We start from the raw sequence: 16,417 nt of genomic DNA, 5'->3' as shown, positions 1-16,417 counted from the left end.
AAAGTTGTAAAAATATATTTTCTCTCCAAATTAAATTACAGGTTTGATGTAATTCAGATTAAAATCACAGTGGGATTTTTCTCTTGGGGAAATTGATGATGTGATTCTAACATTAATCAGGAAGCATAAATGACAAAAAACAGGCAAGGAAACTTTAATAAAAAAGAGTAATAATATATATATTTATTTGCTGTAGTTATTTAGGTAACCTACATAGTTTAAAGAATTTAAAAAAGGTGGAGCTTATGTTAATTATCTTTGTACAATGAATTATCCAAAATTTAGTGGCTTACAATAGCATTCATGATCTCACATGCTGTAATTGTTAATTTTATGTGTTACCTTGACTGGATCATGATATGCCCATGCATCTGGATAAACATTATTTCAGGCTGTCTGCAAGGGTATTTCTGGAAGAGATTAACATTTGAATTGGTAGGCTGAGTGAATGTGAATTGCCCTCCTAATGTGGGTCGGCATTATCCAATCCAGTGAGGACTGAATAGAACAGGAGAGTGGAGAAAGGGTGGATTTGCTCCTTCCTCAGCTGACTGGTGAGCCGCAGCATCAATCTTCTCTTGACCTTGGTGCTCCTGTCTCTACAGAGATTTCTTCTTCCTGGAGGGAAATGTTAACCTGCAGATTAAAGACTTAAAAAAAAATCTCTTCCTTTGTTCCCAGTCCCCCTCTGACAGTATAATTTAATTGTTGAAGAAATCAGGTTATTGGTCCTATAGACTAGCTTTTAAAAGTGAGTGCATTCCTACAGAATAGTTTAACACACTTCTCTGACCTCCGTATTTCTTGCAGGCTGGCAGTTGACTCTAGGTTTGAGCATAACCTAAAGGTTGGGTGGTTTAATACACTTTTCTGACTTCTGAACACTTGTGCTCACTCTTCTCTTTTCATTGGTAATGCTCACTAGGGTGCTGGCTTACTTTCTGAGATCTCCTGGATCCTTCTATTCTGGATCTTCTCTTTCCTATTTATCTTATCATTTGGATTCTATTGCCAGCATTTTCTTCCGAGTTTGGGAATGGAGTTTGGGTTAGTTAGCTCTGAGAGGGTTGGGGCCCCAAACTGCTGTAGTCCCTTCAGAACTCACCGTGCACCCATTGCATGCATCTGCTCTTGGAATGTGCAAAGCTCTGCTCTATTTCAGCTGCTGTTTCCAGACTGGCTTGAGCTTTCCAGTGAGTCTGTATCAGCTACTTTGGTATTCTCGGTCTCTCAGTTGCCCTGTTGTTTTACTCTGCTTTCTCTTGCTGATACCACACAGCTTTGGTAACTATTGATGGTTTTTCCCTATCATCGCTTATGTTTCGGGGTTGTGGGGAGACTTCATTGTAGTAGCAGTCTGTGTACTTTGGGTTTTGCTGCTTACTTTTTGTACTTTTTAAATCAGAGAATTCAGGGAGGTTAAAAAATGCCACTGCTGTTGCCATCTTCCCACTATTCCTCTACATTTTATTTTCAAGGTAAAAATGTTAAAATGTTATTAAAATGCCTGAGAGGTTATTTTGCTTGATTTAAGATTTCTGTCGCATTGTAAAGGAAGGATTTATGCTTTGATTTTAAAGGAAGGATTGTGTTGACAAGCAAAGACTGGTGTCAGAGACAAAGAATTTTGGAGGCTTTCTTTGATGATTAAGAGAAAGTAGATCTGGAAAATGTGATGTGTCATAGCCTGGGTGTGAAAGTAAAGGATGTGTGTGGAGTCTCAACGGATGATGTAAATTTACATTCCAGATGGGATCTGACCTAACAAATTGCATGAGTCCATGGCGAAGAATGAGCGTTTCTCTTCATTCTGATTTTGAGTACAGCACGAGAATTTCTGGCTTAGATTCTCAAAAGGTTCAAGTGTATATACCAAAAGTGTATAACCATCTTCATGGTAAATAAACTAACAGAAAATGTAGATTTTCTCAATATGGGATCTAGCATAATGAAAAATAATTATCCTTGCTTTAATATGAGAGTTTCCTCCTGATAAATTCAGAGTATCCCATGTAATAGTTTCACCAAAGAGACAACATTCCTAGGAAGTACAACTGTCAGGCACTATAATCCCTATTAGACAGGGGAGGGAACAGAAATACCTTATTCATTCATCCATTTATTCAATTAACCATGGTGATGCAAATACACTAGTTATGCTGTGTCAAGTCATAAAATTCAAGAGTACAAAAAATTATTTTAAAAAAATTGAAAATATTTGAAAAAAAATTGAAAAATAATCTCAGTGCTGAGATTTTGCTCTAAGGACAGAAAACTTAATTTAGCCAATTCCACATGAACTTCTGTTACAGATTTCTCCTGTCCCCAAATCACTAAAATGTAGTCACTTTATAATGACCTGACTCCCCCTTGTTCTTCTGAGGGTGGCCTCTAAATTATTTGGAGGGGGTAGAGGGTAGGGTGGTATGGGGAGGTAGGTGGTAAGGGAAGGAAGTGGTTATCAGTTGTAAACACCCTTGGCTTTGGCCTCAGAAATTCATGCACTTCTCCATTGCTTTTGGATCACCAATGTACTCAACTTGGTCCTTTCTCATTCCTACCTCTAAGCCCTTCAACCATCTACAGTCCTCTCTCAGCCCCTTTGAATGGTCTTTAATTCCATGAATACTAAATAAAGAACAGTTTGGGGGCATTCCTCTGGCTCTTCATGACCGAATAATTCATGCTAACATGCTGCTGTCAGTTGGTTTATCAAAGAAAAATCTTAGGATCTTGAGCCCCTCTAGGAATAGAGCTCAGACCTCCTCTCTCTTCAACTCTTGAAACATATCTGGGGGCTCTATTATTTCTATGCCCATGGATTCTTTCACACTAATCCCAGGAATGGTGGGGGGAAGTATAAGGCCCTTTGTGGAGATACACACCAAACACCTCTAGGGTGAGAAGGTTGGTTTCCCTGTGTTGGTGGCTGACTGAATTGCTATTTACAATTGGCCACCACCCATAACCCCCCTGCTCATTGTAATCTATAAGCATTGCCATGTGATTTGCCTATGAAAACAGTAAACTTCTTCTCCATTGACTTGGAGTTTGACCATATGTAGGGCTTTGGCCAATGGGATTTGAGTGGACATGTCATGACACTTTGGAAAAGCAGTTTTAAGAGGCCTCACTGTTTCCACTAGCTCTCTGGCTCCTTCCATTTGCTATAGGAATTGCCAAGTCCCACACAGGGGCAGCTTCTTCATCCTGGGACCTGAAACAAGAAGACCCATGGAGTTGACCCACAGCATGTAATATAAGCAAGACATAAAACTTTGTGACCATAAGCCATGGAGATTTTGGGGTTGTTTGATTTTACAACAAAGCTAATACATTGTTTGTACTGCTATTCCAAACCAAACCTCTGAGTTATGAGACTATTGTCATTACCATGAACTTCAAATATGTCTACTAGACAAACATCTAGGAATTGCTTTCTTCTTTCTCCCTGAGGCAGGGAAGGAAATGCCCTAGCTGTCTGGAAAAAGTCTAAGGCCAGGAGTAGAGAACATGGAAATGTATGTGTGTGTGTGTGCAGAGCTAGAGGGTGGGGTACTTCAGTTAATATTTCAGATTTTTATCCTGATATACAAAACTGCATAAAACACTGAAATATAAAATTTCACAACTCCAAGACATGTATCCTTCTTGCATTTAAGGTGTTTATAGCACAGGTTAGTCATCTCTTTAAGTAACTATAGTATGAGGCAACAAATATTAAGTGTGCCATCAAGCTGTTCAGAGGAAGTGCTATGGGAGCTCATCAAAGAAGAGGCTTCAAAGGATAGATAGGATTTTGAAATGCAGGGATAGGGGAGAAAAAGCATTTTGTGCTCAAGATGCAGATGGAGTTAAATCACATAGGCAGGAAAGTGAGTGGCATGGATGGAGCCCATCCATGAATATATTGTGAGTAAATGTGAGTGACTCATTCAATGCTTAGGAGATTGATGGGAGGTCATGTTGGAAAGGTAAACCAGGGCCCAGTTGTGGTGCTAGCTAAAGAATGTGACTGTGAAGTGGCTAAAGACCATGCAGGAAAAGGTCTGGAGAGTGAATTTTGATAGTATTTATTATTTTAAAATCAATGTGCCCATTTAAAATTGACACAAAGTATATATATATAAACAGTTGGAGAATCAATTCAGAAAAATTCTGTTTTCTACCGAAGCATGAGGGATTACTCTTCCCAAATGGCCTGCGTACACTAGTTGTGTGTGTATGATTGTTAAACAATTATTGTATTTATGAAGTCTTTTATGGAGTCAATCTAGTTTGTTGGTAAGTGGTATTGGATGGTATGTTTCATAGAAACAACTTTAATTTCCTGCTGTAGTTTGCCCACTACTAGGGCACATCTTGCTATATTTAGATCTCCTTGACATTTTTACTAATGGTTAAAAAATAAGCATATGACGATGTGAATGCATTTAATGGCACCAACCTGTATACTTAAAATGGTGAAAATGGTAAATGTATGTATATTTTACCACAATAAAAAAAATAACCAGTGAAACTTCCTATGGGAAAATCGACAAATTAGTATAATTTTAGAGCTGAAATTTCCTCAGCTCATCTCAGTGTCAATCCTGAGGGTGCCGAGGTTGAGTGAGAGGATGTGACATTCTGGCCTTAGCCAATCAATCTTTTCCTGGTCTTTCCTGCCTTGCAGGTGAGTCTCCAGGGGTCAGGAGCATATCTTCTCTATCTCTTGCTCACTTTAGTGTAGGGGAGAGGGCGTGTGTGAGCCCACAGACCACTGAACAGGGGGCCTCGCTCTTCCTCTATCCTGGGGAGAGGCGCAGTTTAAAGGTTCTGTCGCAGCCGTATAAGGGATCCTGGACAATGTGTTAGGTCTTTAACCGGTAACCAGCAGACTGAGGGCGGAGCTGGAATGAAAAAGGTTTGGATCTCAATGACAGGAGATGAAAATTGCAGAAGCTCTGCCCAGGCTTCCGCGCTGGATCAACTTTCCAAGGTATATGATGAGCATCTCTTAGGACCTGTTCGATGGGATCGGCGGTGGCGCAACTCCCGTCCGACTCACCACCGTGTTTCCCACCTCTGCCCAGCACCCCTGTGCAAGCTGTGCCCCACCGGTCCCGCGCGCACCCAGGATAGGGGAGCCTCAGCCGCCGCCGCCGCCGGGCACATGCGCACTGGCGACGCTGAGCCGGCGCCTTCAGTCTCCTCCTCCGCCGCCTCCCGGTTCCGCAGTCACTTCCTGCAGCTGTTTCCCTGTGGGTCCGGTTGGACTGACTTTTGACAGTCAGCCTTCAGCTGCGGTGGAGGGGGTGCTCGGCTGGGGGCAGCCGAGAAAGTTGAGCTGAGAGAGGCGGAGTTGAGCCGGGACGAGCCGGGCGCTCGGAGCAGACGGCGGCGGGCGTCTCGGGTGGACGCGGAGCCCAGACTCCCGGCGCGTCCCGGGGGTTCCGGTAAGTGCGGGCTGTCGGGAGCCTTGGGGCATTAAGGACGAGCCCGGGAGCGACGGGGACTAGCGGCTCCTTTCTAATGCCGTCTTTCCGTCTGCCCTCCACGTGACAGGCGTGCTAGGCTTTTATTTATGTTTGCTTTAAAGCATTTCACGTGTACCGTTTGGATCGTCTAGGCGTGCAGCTGCCTCGGCCCAGGCTCTCGCCCCCGCCCCGTGGAGACGCGGGATTCCATCTTTCGTGATGGCATCCTTACGGGATTGAGGTGCGTGTGTGTGCGCGCTCGTGTGTATGCATGCACGTCTGAGGAATGCAGGGTATATGTGGGCCATGCCGAAGTAGATGTAGCTTTGATTCAAATATGTAAACGGTTCCCGAGGATTAGGGACTGTCATAGGTGAGCCTGGAAAACATTCGCCAATTCACCGGGGCCTCTTCTTCCCCAGATTCTTGCGTTCTTTTGAGTCTTCCTGATGTGATATACTTTGCCTCAGATGATTATTTTTCTTTTTTTCTCTCCCTCAGTCCTTGTCTCTGCGTTCTTCTGACCTCTGAATAATGCTCACAGTCTTTCCCTCATTTCCAGAATTCCCAATTACTATGCAGAGTTCCCTAGTTTGCAGAAGTGCCAGTAACCTGTTCCTTTATACTGTTCTCTTCCCTCTGTAGATTTCTCCAAATGAGAAATTGATTGTCTTTAATACAGTATGTGATGTGTAGGCCCCAGTGTAATCATGAAAAGTAGCTGTGATCATTCGTTTTCTCTGTACAGGGTACACCACAAACCTCTGATTTTTCTTTATTTGTCCCCTCAACCCCTTCCAAACCAGGACATTAACCACTATAAATCCTTTATTTATGCCACATCAAGTGTCAAACTGTTTTTTAAGATCTGAGGAGTATTTTATTTATATCAACCATCAAGTTAGTTTCTTTTAATCTAATGCAGTAGTTGAATGGATCTGAGTCACATATGCTTTGGGTCTGTGTATTCCACCATGCATGCTTCCCCAGAAAGCTTGGTTTTATGTCTTTTAAATTTATATTTTATGCTAATTTTTGTTCGCAAGGACAGAAATACCTGATGTAATTGTCATGCAGATTCTTTTTGGGAGTTGACATAATCAATTCATTGTTAAGTATTTCAATAAATAATTTTGTAGTATCTAGCTATTCTTTAAAAATTAAAAAGGTAAAATGCCATAATGGGGAAGTCTGAGGGGGACGTCTCAGACTTGGTGGTGAGAATTTTTTCTTGAATTTAGGGAATTTTATTACCTCTGGAAAGGGGGCAGCCTTTGGTACTTCTGTGCCTTGAGGAGGGCCTTTATTTTGATGGAAACCTGTGGGCAACACTGGGGGGAGATATGTGCTGTAATTTCCTCAAGCAGGAGTGAGCTTTCATGAAACAAGTCCAGACATGTCTAGGCAATTGGTAGCATTTGATTTTGTTTATATTGTTGATTTGCTTTATCTATATGTTTTGACAGCCTCTTCCACCATTTCTCTTCCCAAATGCCAGTTTGTTTGTGGCAATTTGGTATTAGTCCATCTCTGTCCAGGTGTGGGTATGTGTAGTCTTTTAATATTATGAATATTATAATTAGGTAGTTACACTTAAAAAAAAAAAGTGGTCTTTGTCTCTAGTTTTCCTTTTTAAAATGTCTATATCTATCTTTGTTTTTCTGGATATCTTTGCTTGAGATAATTGAGAGGAATTATAAGATTATAGAGAACCTGACTTTTCAAAAGTTCTAAATCTGTATTGCTTTTCTTTATGTTCCCAGAGATATGGATAACATAAATCTGCTTAAGAATAAAATAAAATTATTGGTTTTCTAAATGCTGGGATTAATAAGTAATGTTAAATACTATGACAACTTATTTATGTAGTTTGCCCTTATTTACATTATTTCCATTGCTGCCCTCAGATCCTGAATTTAGTTTAAAAGTTGTTACTTCATTGAATTTTCCACATGCGTGTGATAAAAGAGACTTTTAAGTTTTCAAAAATTTCTTGGTTAATTTGAGTATATTATTGTCATAAAATGAACACATTTCTATTGCAGATGGAAAATTTCAGTAGTTTAAAATAGCTCTATCCTATTGACCAATACAAGAGGTTTTAATACTGTTGAGAGAGTGGAAGGAATAGTGGATTTTGAAATAAGGATTTTAATTCGAGTTAATTAGAATTCTGGGAACTGAAAGCGTGTACTGTGGTTCATTTGAGATTCTCAAGTTTAGAAGATGCCATCTGGGTGGGAGGCAGGAGAAATCATGGATAAAACTGAAGAGGAATTGGAACATATTGGGTCTTTTCTGAGGGAAACAGACTAGAGACTATCAGTTGTTTAAAAAGAAGGGGAAAGGAAATAGCCGAAAAACTGAGGAACTGGAATTATACTGGGGCTTATGGTAGTGTGATCCATTATCCCATTGGATATGTACTGATACATTACTTTGTGCAGGTAATTTACCTTCTGTAGAGAGCTAGAGAAAATATTCTGATTTTATAGGGGACTCATGACTGTAGTCTAAGGCTGTATGAGGTTGAGACCTAAACTCAAGGGCCTGCAGGGAACCAGCAGGTAAAGTGAAATCAGGCAGCCACCTGAGTGGGGGTGAAGGTGGCCTGAAGAAGGGACCTGGGAAATGGGCCTTTCAGCACTAACGAGAGAATTGTTGCCTCTGTGGGACCATATGCCAAGTGTTGCCAGATCATCCTTCTGTCAAGAGAAGCCATGAATCTCTTGATTTTTAAATGTTGATGATTAATTCAATTTTCAAAATGAAAGCAAAACAATATACTCTATTCCAAATAGAGCACATCTTGTGACTGCTTGTGGCCTGTAGAGTGTTTGTAACTTCTGCTGTGAGAAATCTTTTGTTCAACTATTTAAATATTACTGGTTGATCAGAAGGAATACTTTATTTTTGTCATATTATAACTTTGAAATATTCCAAGAGTTCCTTGATATTTTTACTGGCTCTAGAAGTACTTAAGTGACTCTGAGGAAGGACACTCTTTATGTCACTCTTTTGACATCATTTGAATGGATAGACTAGTTTGGATGGAAAGGAGACATTTGCTAAGGTTCTCAGCTAATGGTGCTTTTGTCTGTGCATGATTATCATCAAGAGTGGATAAGTGTAAGTGTGTCAGAGGGAAGGGGTCTGGACTAGATGACCTTTGATGTCCATTTCAGCCATGTGACTTTTAGATTTAATTAGCTATAGATGCAGTGCTATTAATGTTCATAGGCCAGAGGGACTGCAGTTGGAGCTGTGCCAAGCAAAATAAAGCCAAATCTATAAAACTGTTCTTAATGGAAGAGCATTGCGTTAATGTGGATTAACAGACTGGAGAAGTCTGCTAGATGAGGCAAAAAGAAAGAAATCCCAAAGATGGTTTGGAGAAGTAGAGGAAGGGGTCAGATGGTGTCTTCATTTGCATATTAAATTGCTGAGGTCACTTTTTGAAGTGTGTATTTTTTTGCTGTTGAATCAGATTTGAAGAACCAACTTCTCACCGTCCATTGGATTATGCCTAAGGCCTTCCTACCCAATGATCCTCTTGCAACACGAAGGGCTTCCTCCACCTAAGCGGCCCTCATCCTCTCCTCCTATGTCAGTGGCTGCCAGGTCTACAGGAACACAGCTTCCACCCCAGAAGGCTTTTGGGCAGGAGACTTCCTTGCCTCTGGCAGGGGAAGAAGAATTACCTAAAGGAGGGGAGCAAGACTCTGCCCTGGAGGAGCTGTGTAAGCCCCTGTACTGCAAACTCTGCAATGTCACCTTGAACTCAGCACAGCAAGCCCAGGCTCATTATCAGGTAAGGGAAGAAAAGAAAAGCAGGCATTTAGTTGGAGAACATTTGAGGGCTCTGCCCATTTCAGAATTGTCTTTCCAGGTATGACTGATTGTCTGGAATAATTAAGATGGCTTAAATAACAACTAAGTATTAGTTTGTTTGACTAAAAGTATATTGTTTCTACTTTAAAAGAAAGCATCATGTTTCATAGAATGGGGTCTCAACCTCTTGTAACTAGCTACCAGTCGATGTAGGCAAATGGGAATCACCTATGCTGATACACAAACCTACGATCCTAAGGAAAACAGGTATTTGAAACATGATACACCAAACTCAATTCAGTGGCAGCATTGTTAAGAAGAATTAGTCTTACAAATATTCTTTTCCAGCTGATACAGTTTGCATCAGTTCAAGATAATCTCTGTCCATGAATCTTACGCTTTTCCTTTTCAACCTCTTACTCTTAAATATTCTGTGACTTCTAAGGAAACCACATGTATCTTTCTGTAGTGACAGTAAGTGACATTGTAATACTGAGCCTTAGTCTTCATTCTTAAGGAACATTCTCAATTTTTTAGTCTGTTAGTGTGAACTGACCATTATTTCTAGGATTTAAAGTTTTCATCTCCATGTGGAATAGGTAGTGGAAAGGATAATAAGAACAATAGAAAATTAAATTTTGGCTAGAAAGAGAGAGTATTTCTTTTTATTCTAGATTGTTTTCTGTGTAAAGTTATATAATTAACTTTTTTGGAGAAAGGAGACCCGAGAAGCAATGGAGGCCAGACGCCAAATTAAAGGATGTCTTTTGGTCATCATTGATTTGACTATTTATTCTCTGCCTGGATATCTGCAGTGATAAGACAGGATAGTAGAAAGAGGACTTACACAGGTGTTTCTTCTCTCGTGCCACTATAACTGTCTCTGACTTAAAGTGTTCCTTACTATGTGGGTCAATCTTTTTTGTGTTGCTTATTTAATCCTAAAGACTGATAAACATGTCACTTGTGGTCGTGTATCAGAAGTATTTTAGTGGTGTGTTGTTTTCTCTGGGGTTTAGTGGAGGACACACTATGTTGCTTCTCAGGAGTTCCTTTTGGGTTTGTTTTGTCTTCAGCTATAGAGAGTTGAGTTAATTATCTCAGATCTGGCCCGTGTCATCATTGATTCATAGACATCTTCTGGTTTTATTTTTCCTTTTTTTTCCCTTTTTCCCTGATCCCGCCCTCATTTCCTTTGTGTACCACTCCCTGCCACAGTGGTTGGCCCAGGGTCTCCCTTTCCCTGTTTTACTATTTGAGAGAAGTCTGTTAGGGTCTTTCTCAGACCCAAGACTCAGTGCTAGCTTTCCTCTTAATTTATTCCTGTGGAATGTTCAGTTTTACAGCGTAAGACTCACTTTGAAAAATCAAGCCTGGGTTCTAAGGTTTTGATATTTAGCTGTGTAAAGCCACTAATAAATCATTGATTTGGGAGAAAACCCACTTCGGTGCCCGTAAAGAAGAGTAGTTTACTTTTATGAGGTAAGTCTTGAGCAATGCATGATTTTAGTATATCCATGGAATATATCTATACCTCGTGCCTTTTTTTCTGCCTCCTATCTCCATAGACAGTGATGGATGCTTCTGGTAATGCATAGAGAGAATTCAATTTGAACAGAGTCATTGGATTATAAGGCTTAAACTAGATAAGAAATAGAACCAGCATTTATTAGGCTTTTCCTTTTATTCTACATTTTTGTGTGTGTGTGTGTGCTCTGAACTTTTTAGTTGAAAAAGATTAGTAATTATACTTGATTTCAGCTCATCAGTGATACAGTGAATACATAAATTAGAAAATAAAAGAAAAGAGAAGTAAAATATAGGTAAACTTCTCAATAATCAGAATTTTTAGTGGAAATGTTGGAGGAAGACAGCCTTTCATAGGGAACAAGTTAAACAGCCAAGTACTACAGTAAAAATAAAGAAGAAGCGGGATATTAATAAAGTAGGGCAGCTTAGTGGAAAATAAAAAGTTTGGCTGTAGTAATTGCATGTTTCTAGGACCTTGAAGCAAAGGTTTGGATGAGACCAATGTTATTGGTAATTCTCAAAGAGGGGTTTTTTTTTTTTTTACAGAGAAACAAGGCCAAACAGTTAATGTAAAAAAGTGCAGAGCAATTTCATTAGGACAGCATAGAAGAAAGCTGATCTTAGAAGTGAAATATGGATTTCAACAAGATAGAAATGGTCAAGGAGAGAGAGTGTGGATTCAAAAGTAGATCAGGATAATAAACAGTCAGAACATAAACGTAGCCTAGAGGTGAGTGAACCAACATAGAAGGGAAACAGATGTTAGTCTCAAAGATGTGTCAGTAACTACACAAAGGGCACATAAATAGGCAATGATTTAAAAAAGCTGTGAAGACAAGGGTAGGACCAAGGAATCAGGAGCTAGGAATAGACAGAATGGTAATGATTGTGGGTAGACTGATAAAACAAAGTGGTCCATGGAAGTTAAGTTTTTTCAACTCTAAAAACCTGCTTTGTAATTTTTTTAATACAGAGTTGTACCGAGACCACAAATTCATTATTTCAGTTAGAATGAGATAAAAGGGGTCAGTGGTAGACTGTATATAAGCTCCATACACATTGTATGAAGTGATAAATCACTGTGATTACATTACTGAAAATGTTCTAGTCTGTTGATGCCATTGTTGAAATTGCAAAGTTCCAAATTGTCTAAAGTATTGTAAACAACTCTTGGTCTGGTTTGAGCAGTGTTACTCTAGAGTCTGACTGTATCATGTTCTAGTAATCCAGGATGCACAGTGGAAACTGCTCAATAGATGCTCACTACCATCTTTCCCTGACATCCTGATGTTCCTAAACTGGGGCTGCCTTAGCAATGACATGTGTATCTGTGTTCACTGTAGATTAGTTTAATACCCCAGACTTTTTAACCTGGTCAGTCTGCTTTAAAATACCTTTAGCTGGTGTTTTATTTTTAACGAGGTTACCTATTTTTGCAGTCTTAAAGTGATGGCTTTAGTTAAATCAATTTAAAATAAGACCTTTTGGGGGAAAACATGTTTTCATTTTATTAAAATCTATCTGCAGTCTTCAAGTTACTTTGGGCAAGCCTGGCATGGAGTAATACAACACTGTTTCAGCAGCATAAATGCCCAGAGGAAGAACCACTTTAGGGTGAAAGGTCATTAACAGAAATAAATAAAGCAAAATGCTTGAATAAATTTTGCTAAGGCATCTACAGTTGAAAATAATGTGAACCAATTTATCTGCTAATTTGCATATCTGTTTAAAAAAGAACTACTCAGAGTATATTTCTAAAATTTGTCATAGATTTCTGTTTGTAATGTTTAGTAGCTAAATAACAACCTACCATATTAATTAGATTAATTTGAAAGGAAGACAGAACAAAGGTAAAAAAAGTAGTTCTAGAATTATGACGCTGAATGTCGTGATCTTAATTCGTAACCCAACATGTAAAGTACTGATTTTGGCACACATATTTTACCATTATCACCTAGGTTTGGATGGCCTATCAACAACTCTGATCTCAGCTAATTTTTGTATTTTCAAAATTCTAACTTGCAGCAGACTGGGAATGGACAAAGTCTACTTCCTTAGGGAACAGAAGCTGCCACAGTCCTGCCGTAGCAGGATCAGGATCTCACTTTAGCTTTCTGCCTTCCCATCTAGGACCATGCCTACCTCTTTCCTCCTTTTCAGAAGAATAGATATTCCTTCTTTCTGTACAAGGCTGATTCCTTCACCTCTACCCTGGATTTCAACACCTGTCATCACTTCTTCACCTCACTCAAGTAAAAAACATGCTCAAGTTTTTTCCCATATAAATAAAAATAGCAACAGTAACCTTCCCTTTACCAATCCCTCTTGTTGGCAACCTTTCTTTTCTTCTCTCCTGGGCTTAGCATTCTGACAGGTACAATTGTCCTCTTCAGGTCTTCCTTTCCTGTTCATTCTCCAGCCCACCACTGCACTCTAGTTTCCGTTCCAATGTTCTGAAGCGGTCCTTTCCAAGGTCACCTGTGATCTTAGAGGCCAAATTTAGTTCTTTCTCACTTGATCTCTTTGCCACATGTACCACTGGTAACAGCTTCCTCCTTAAAACATTTTAAGATATTTTTACTCAAAATAATGCCTGTAGAACAAAGGACTTATAAGGAAAAGCAGTACTTGTTCTCCCTTCCTCACCCATCCCTACCTTTTCTTTCTTTTCCATTCTCCCTTCTCCCATATTCTGTTAGCTGTAGTCTTATTCTGACACTGTTAAGGTTGACCACATTTTTGTTTATTCTATAATCAAATTAAGTTTTACATGCTCTGTTTGCAGGTTGATTCCAGTTGTTGAAAATTGACACTCAGCTTTTGCATTATTATAAGTAGGGAAAATACTGTTCACTGTAGAGCTGTTTCAAATGTCATGTTCCTATGCTGTTCAAAAGAGATGTTCAGATGGATAATCTTCTCTTGAATGCCACCGGTTGCTCAAAATCATGCTCATTTTAGTTTGCATCATGTGTGGACTGTAACTTTGAGTTAAGTATTCGTTTTCCCCTGTGATTCTGACACTTTAAAAAAAATGAGAAGAATCTTATGCCTTAACGAAAAACATCTACTAGCTTCTTATTTGTTTTTTTTTATTGCTTACAATCCATTTGACTTACCTTCGTAAAACCCACTGGTTTCCTGTTCTAATGTGGACTGGTTGTCTCACATTTGGATCACTATCTTATTGTGTAGCTTTTTGTATGTCCTAGAGTTTTTAATTGTTTTCTTTCTTTCCCTTCTTTTTCTTACATGATGTATCTTTATCATATACTCATTTTCCTCTCCAAACTCTCAGTCACACTATGGTGTGGACTCCCTCTTTTATCCTAGATCTATCTTTTTGTTCTGTTTCAACTGGTTGCCCTCTGGATTTGCTGCACAGCTATAATTTTGGACATCTCTTCATTGCTGTCTGGCTTGGAGTACTGTTTTCTAAACATACATGTTTTCTTTTTTAAATTTTGTTGGTGTACCTCTTGAAGGAAGAAATAATAAACATATATGTATGTTACAACACAGATTTCTCTTAAAAATAAAATGAGGGAGTATGTCTAAAAATGTATTGTGTCTTCATGTTTGACATTCAGTTCCAGGTTGAAATTATTTTTCCTGAAAATGTTAAAGGCTGTTCTTCATTGTGTGTGTGTGTGTGTGTGTGTTTTCTCTTTCTCTCTCTTTTTTTATTAAGGTATCATTGATAAACAATCTTACGAAGGTTTCACATGAGCAACAATGTGGTTACAACCTTCACCCATATTATCAGGCACCCCCCCCCCATTGCAGTCACTGTCCTTCGGCATAGTAAGATACTACAGAGTCCTTACTTGTCTTCTCCATGCTGTACTGCCTTCCCCGTGACCTCCCTATATTATGTGTGCTAATCATAATGCCCCTGAATCCCCTTCTCCCTCTGTCCCTAACCCCTCTCCTTTGGTAACCATGTTTTTTGTTTTGTTTTGTTTTGTCACCTAGTATTCCTGAAGAGAAATCTTACTCTGATTCTTAATGTTTTGTGGGTGACCTACTTTAATTTTGGACTTTTGTTTCCCCCCAGAAGGTTTTAGGCTCTCCTGTTTCATCCCTGGTATCTGAAATTTCACAAGAATGAATGTGTTTAGGTCTGGGTCTTTTTTCATTTGTCTTAGTCAGCACTAGTATATCCTTCCAGTTTGCATACTCCTGTTTCTCTTGAGCTTTGGGGGATTTTGATTCTATTTCCTTGATAATAATATTCTCTGTTTCTTTTTCTAGTAATCCTACTAGCTCTATCCTGGATTAGCTGGATTAATTCTTTATATTGTTTATTTCTTCTCTCTTTTATCATCCCTTTATTTCTTTAACTTCAGTGGTATTCTTGAATTCTATATTGAATTTTTAAAATGTTGACAATCACATCTTTAATTTTTAAAGATCTTGTGAGTTTTTACTATTCCCTTTCCTAGCATCTGTTTTATAGGATATGAGTTAAGAACATGAAATCATGGACTCTGGAGTCAGACTAGTGTTCACTAAGTCTTACTACTTAGTAAATTTATGGTAATAGAAGTACTTCCTAACTTCTCTGTGCCTCATGAAGAAGATGATGATGATGACAATGATGGTACTAATAATTCCTGCAAGTTAGTATGTATAACGCATTAAGAACAGTTCTTAATCTCAATGCCTGAGATAGTCCTTAATACTGTTGAATTGTCCTAGGGTGTGGTGAACAAGGTGGCTTGGGTTCTAGGCAGAGACTGCCCCTAACTCTGTCATTTACTTGTGGCTTTGGGCAAGTTTTTTTTTTTTATTAACTTCTTAGTTTGAATGACTTTTAATTTATAAACCAACTCCAAAAATAGCACAAACAATTCCTGTATGCATGTCATCTAGATTCCCCAAATGTTAATATTTTACATAACTACAGTACAATGATCAAAATCAGGAAATTAACACAGATAATAATATGTCTAATCTACAGACTATATTTCACCAGTCGTGTACTGATGTGTCCTTTTTCTGTTCCCAGGTTGAAATTTTGTGTGTCTTTTTTAATTTGGACAGGTTTAACTCTTCTTTGCTTTTTACAATCTTGTAATTTTTGAAGAGTTGTTAGAATGTCCCAATTTGGGTTTGCTTGATGTTTTCTTATGATTAGATACAGGGTATGTGTATATCTGGCCAGAATACCACAGACATAATGTGTGTTCCTTCTAGTGCATTATATTGGGAAGGAGATGGTGTGAATATTTTGCATCACTGGTATTTGATCACTGGTTAAGGTGGTACCTGCCAGGGTTTTCCTTGTAAAGTCACCATTTTTCTTCTTATGCTTAATAAACATTATGTGCTTTGAGACTATGTGAATATTTTATTTCTCATCATATTTTCACTCTGATTGTAGCATTCATTGATGATTCTTCCCTGCAATGATTTTTACCATGGTGATTGCCAAATCATTACTTTTCTGTTTTAATAACTCTTTCTACATTATTTAGTTGGAATTTTGCTCTACGGGAAGAACTTTCTGCTTTCTTTTATTTATTTATTTAGCTTGTTGTATCCTGATGGATTATGGATTCTTATTTGATTCTAGGGGTAGTATAACCTCTTAC

General features: G+C 38.8%; 1 protein-coding gene across 4 annotated transcripts in view; it reads left to right on the top strand.

Moving 5' to 3' along the window:
• Window positions 1-5,197: 5,197 nt before the first annotated feature.
• The window catches only part of ZMAT3 (zinc finger matrin-type 3), a 29,685-nt gene continuing 18,465 nt past the window's right edge, over window positions 5,198-16,417 (top strand). For 2 of the 4 annotated variants that reach the window (XM_036926749.2, XM_036926747.2), the window contains exons 1-2: window positions 5,198-5,438; window positions 8,947-9,270. In XM_036926749.2, the coding sequence (XP_036782644.1) occupies window positions 9,004-9,270 (267 nt within the window). In that variant the 5' untranslated portion in view covers window positions 5,198-5,438; window positions 8,947-9,003. Of the gene's footprint in view, window positions 5,439-5,581; window positions 5,701-8,946; window positions 9,271-16,417 lie in introns of all 4 variants that reach the window. The other 2 variants (XM_036926748.2, XM_057500163.1) reach the window with 2 other exon arrangements.

This window comes from Manis pentadactyla, chromosome 1 (genome assembly GCF_030020395.1).
Source record: "Manis pentadactyla isolate mManPen7 chromosome 1, mManPen7.hap1, whole genome shotgun sequence".
NCBI lineage: Eukaryota > Metazoa > Chordata > Mammalia > Pholidota > Manidae > Manis > Manis pentadactyla.
The sequence above is the reverse complement of the archived record's forward strand: the minus strand, read 5'-3'. Positions and strand labels throughout refer to the sequence as shown.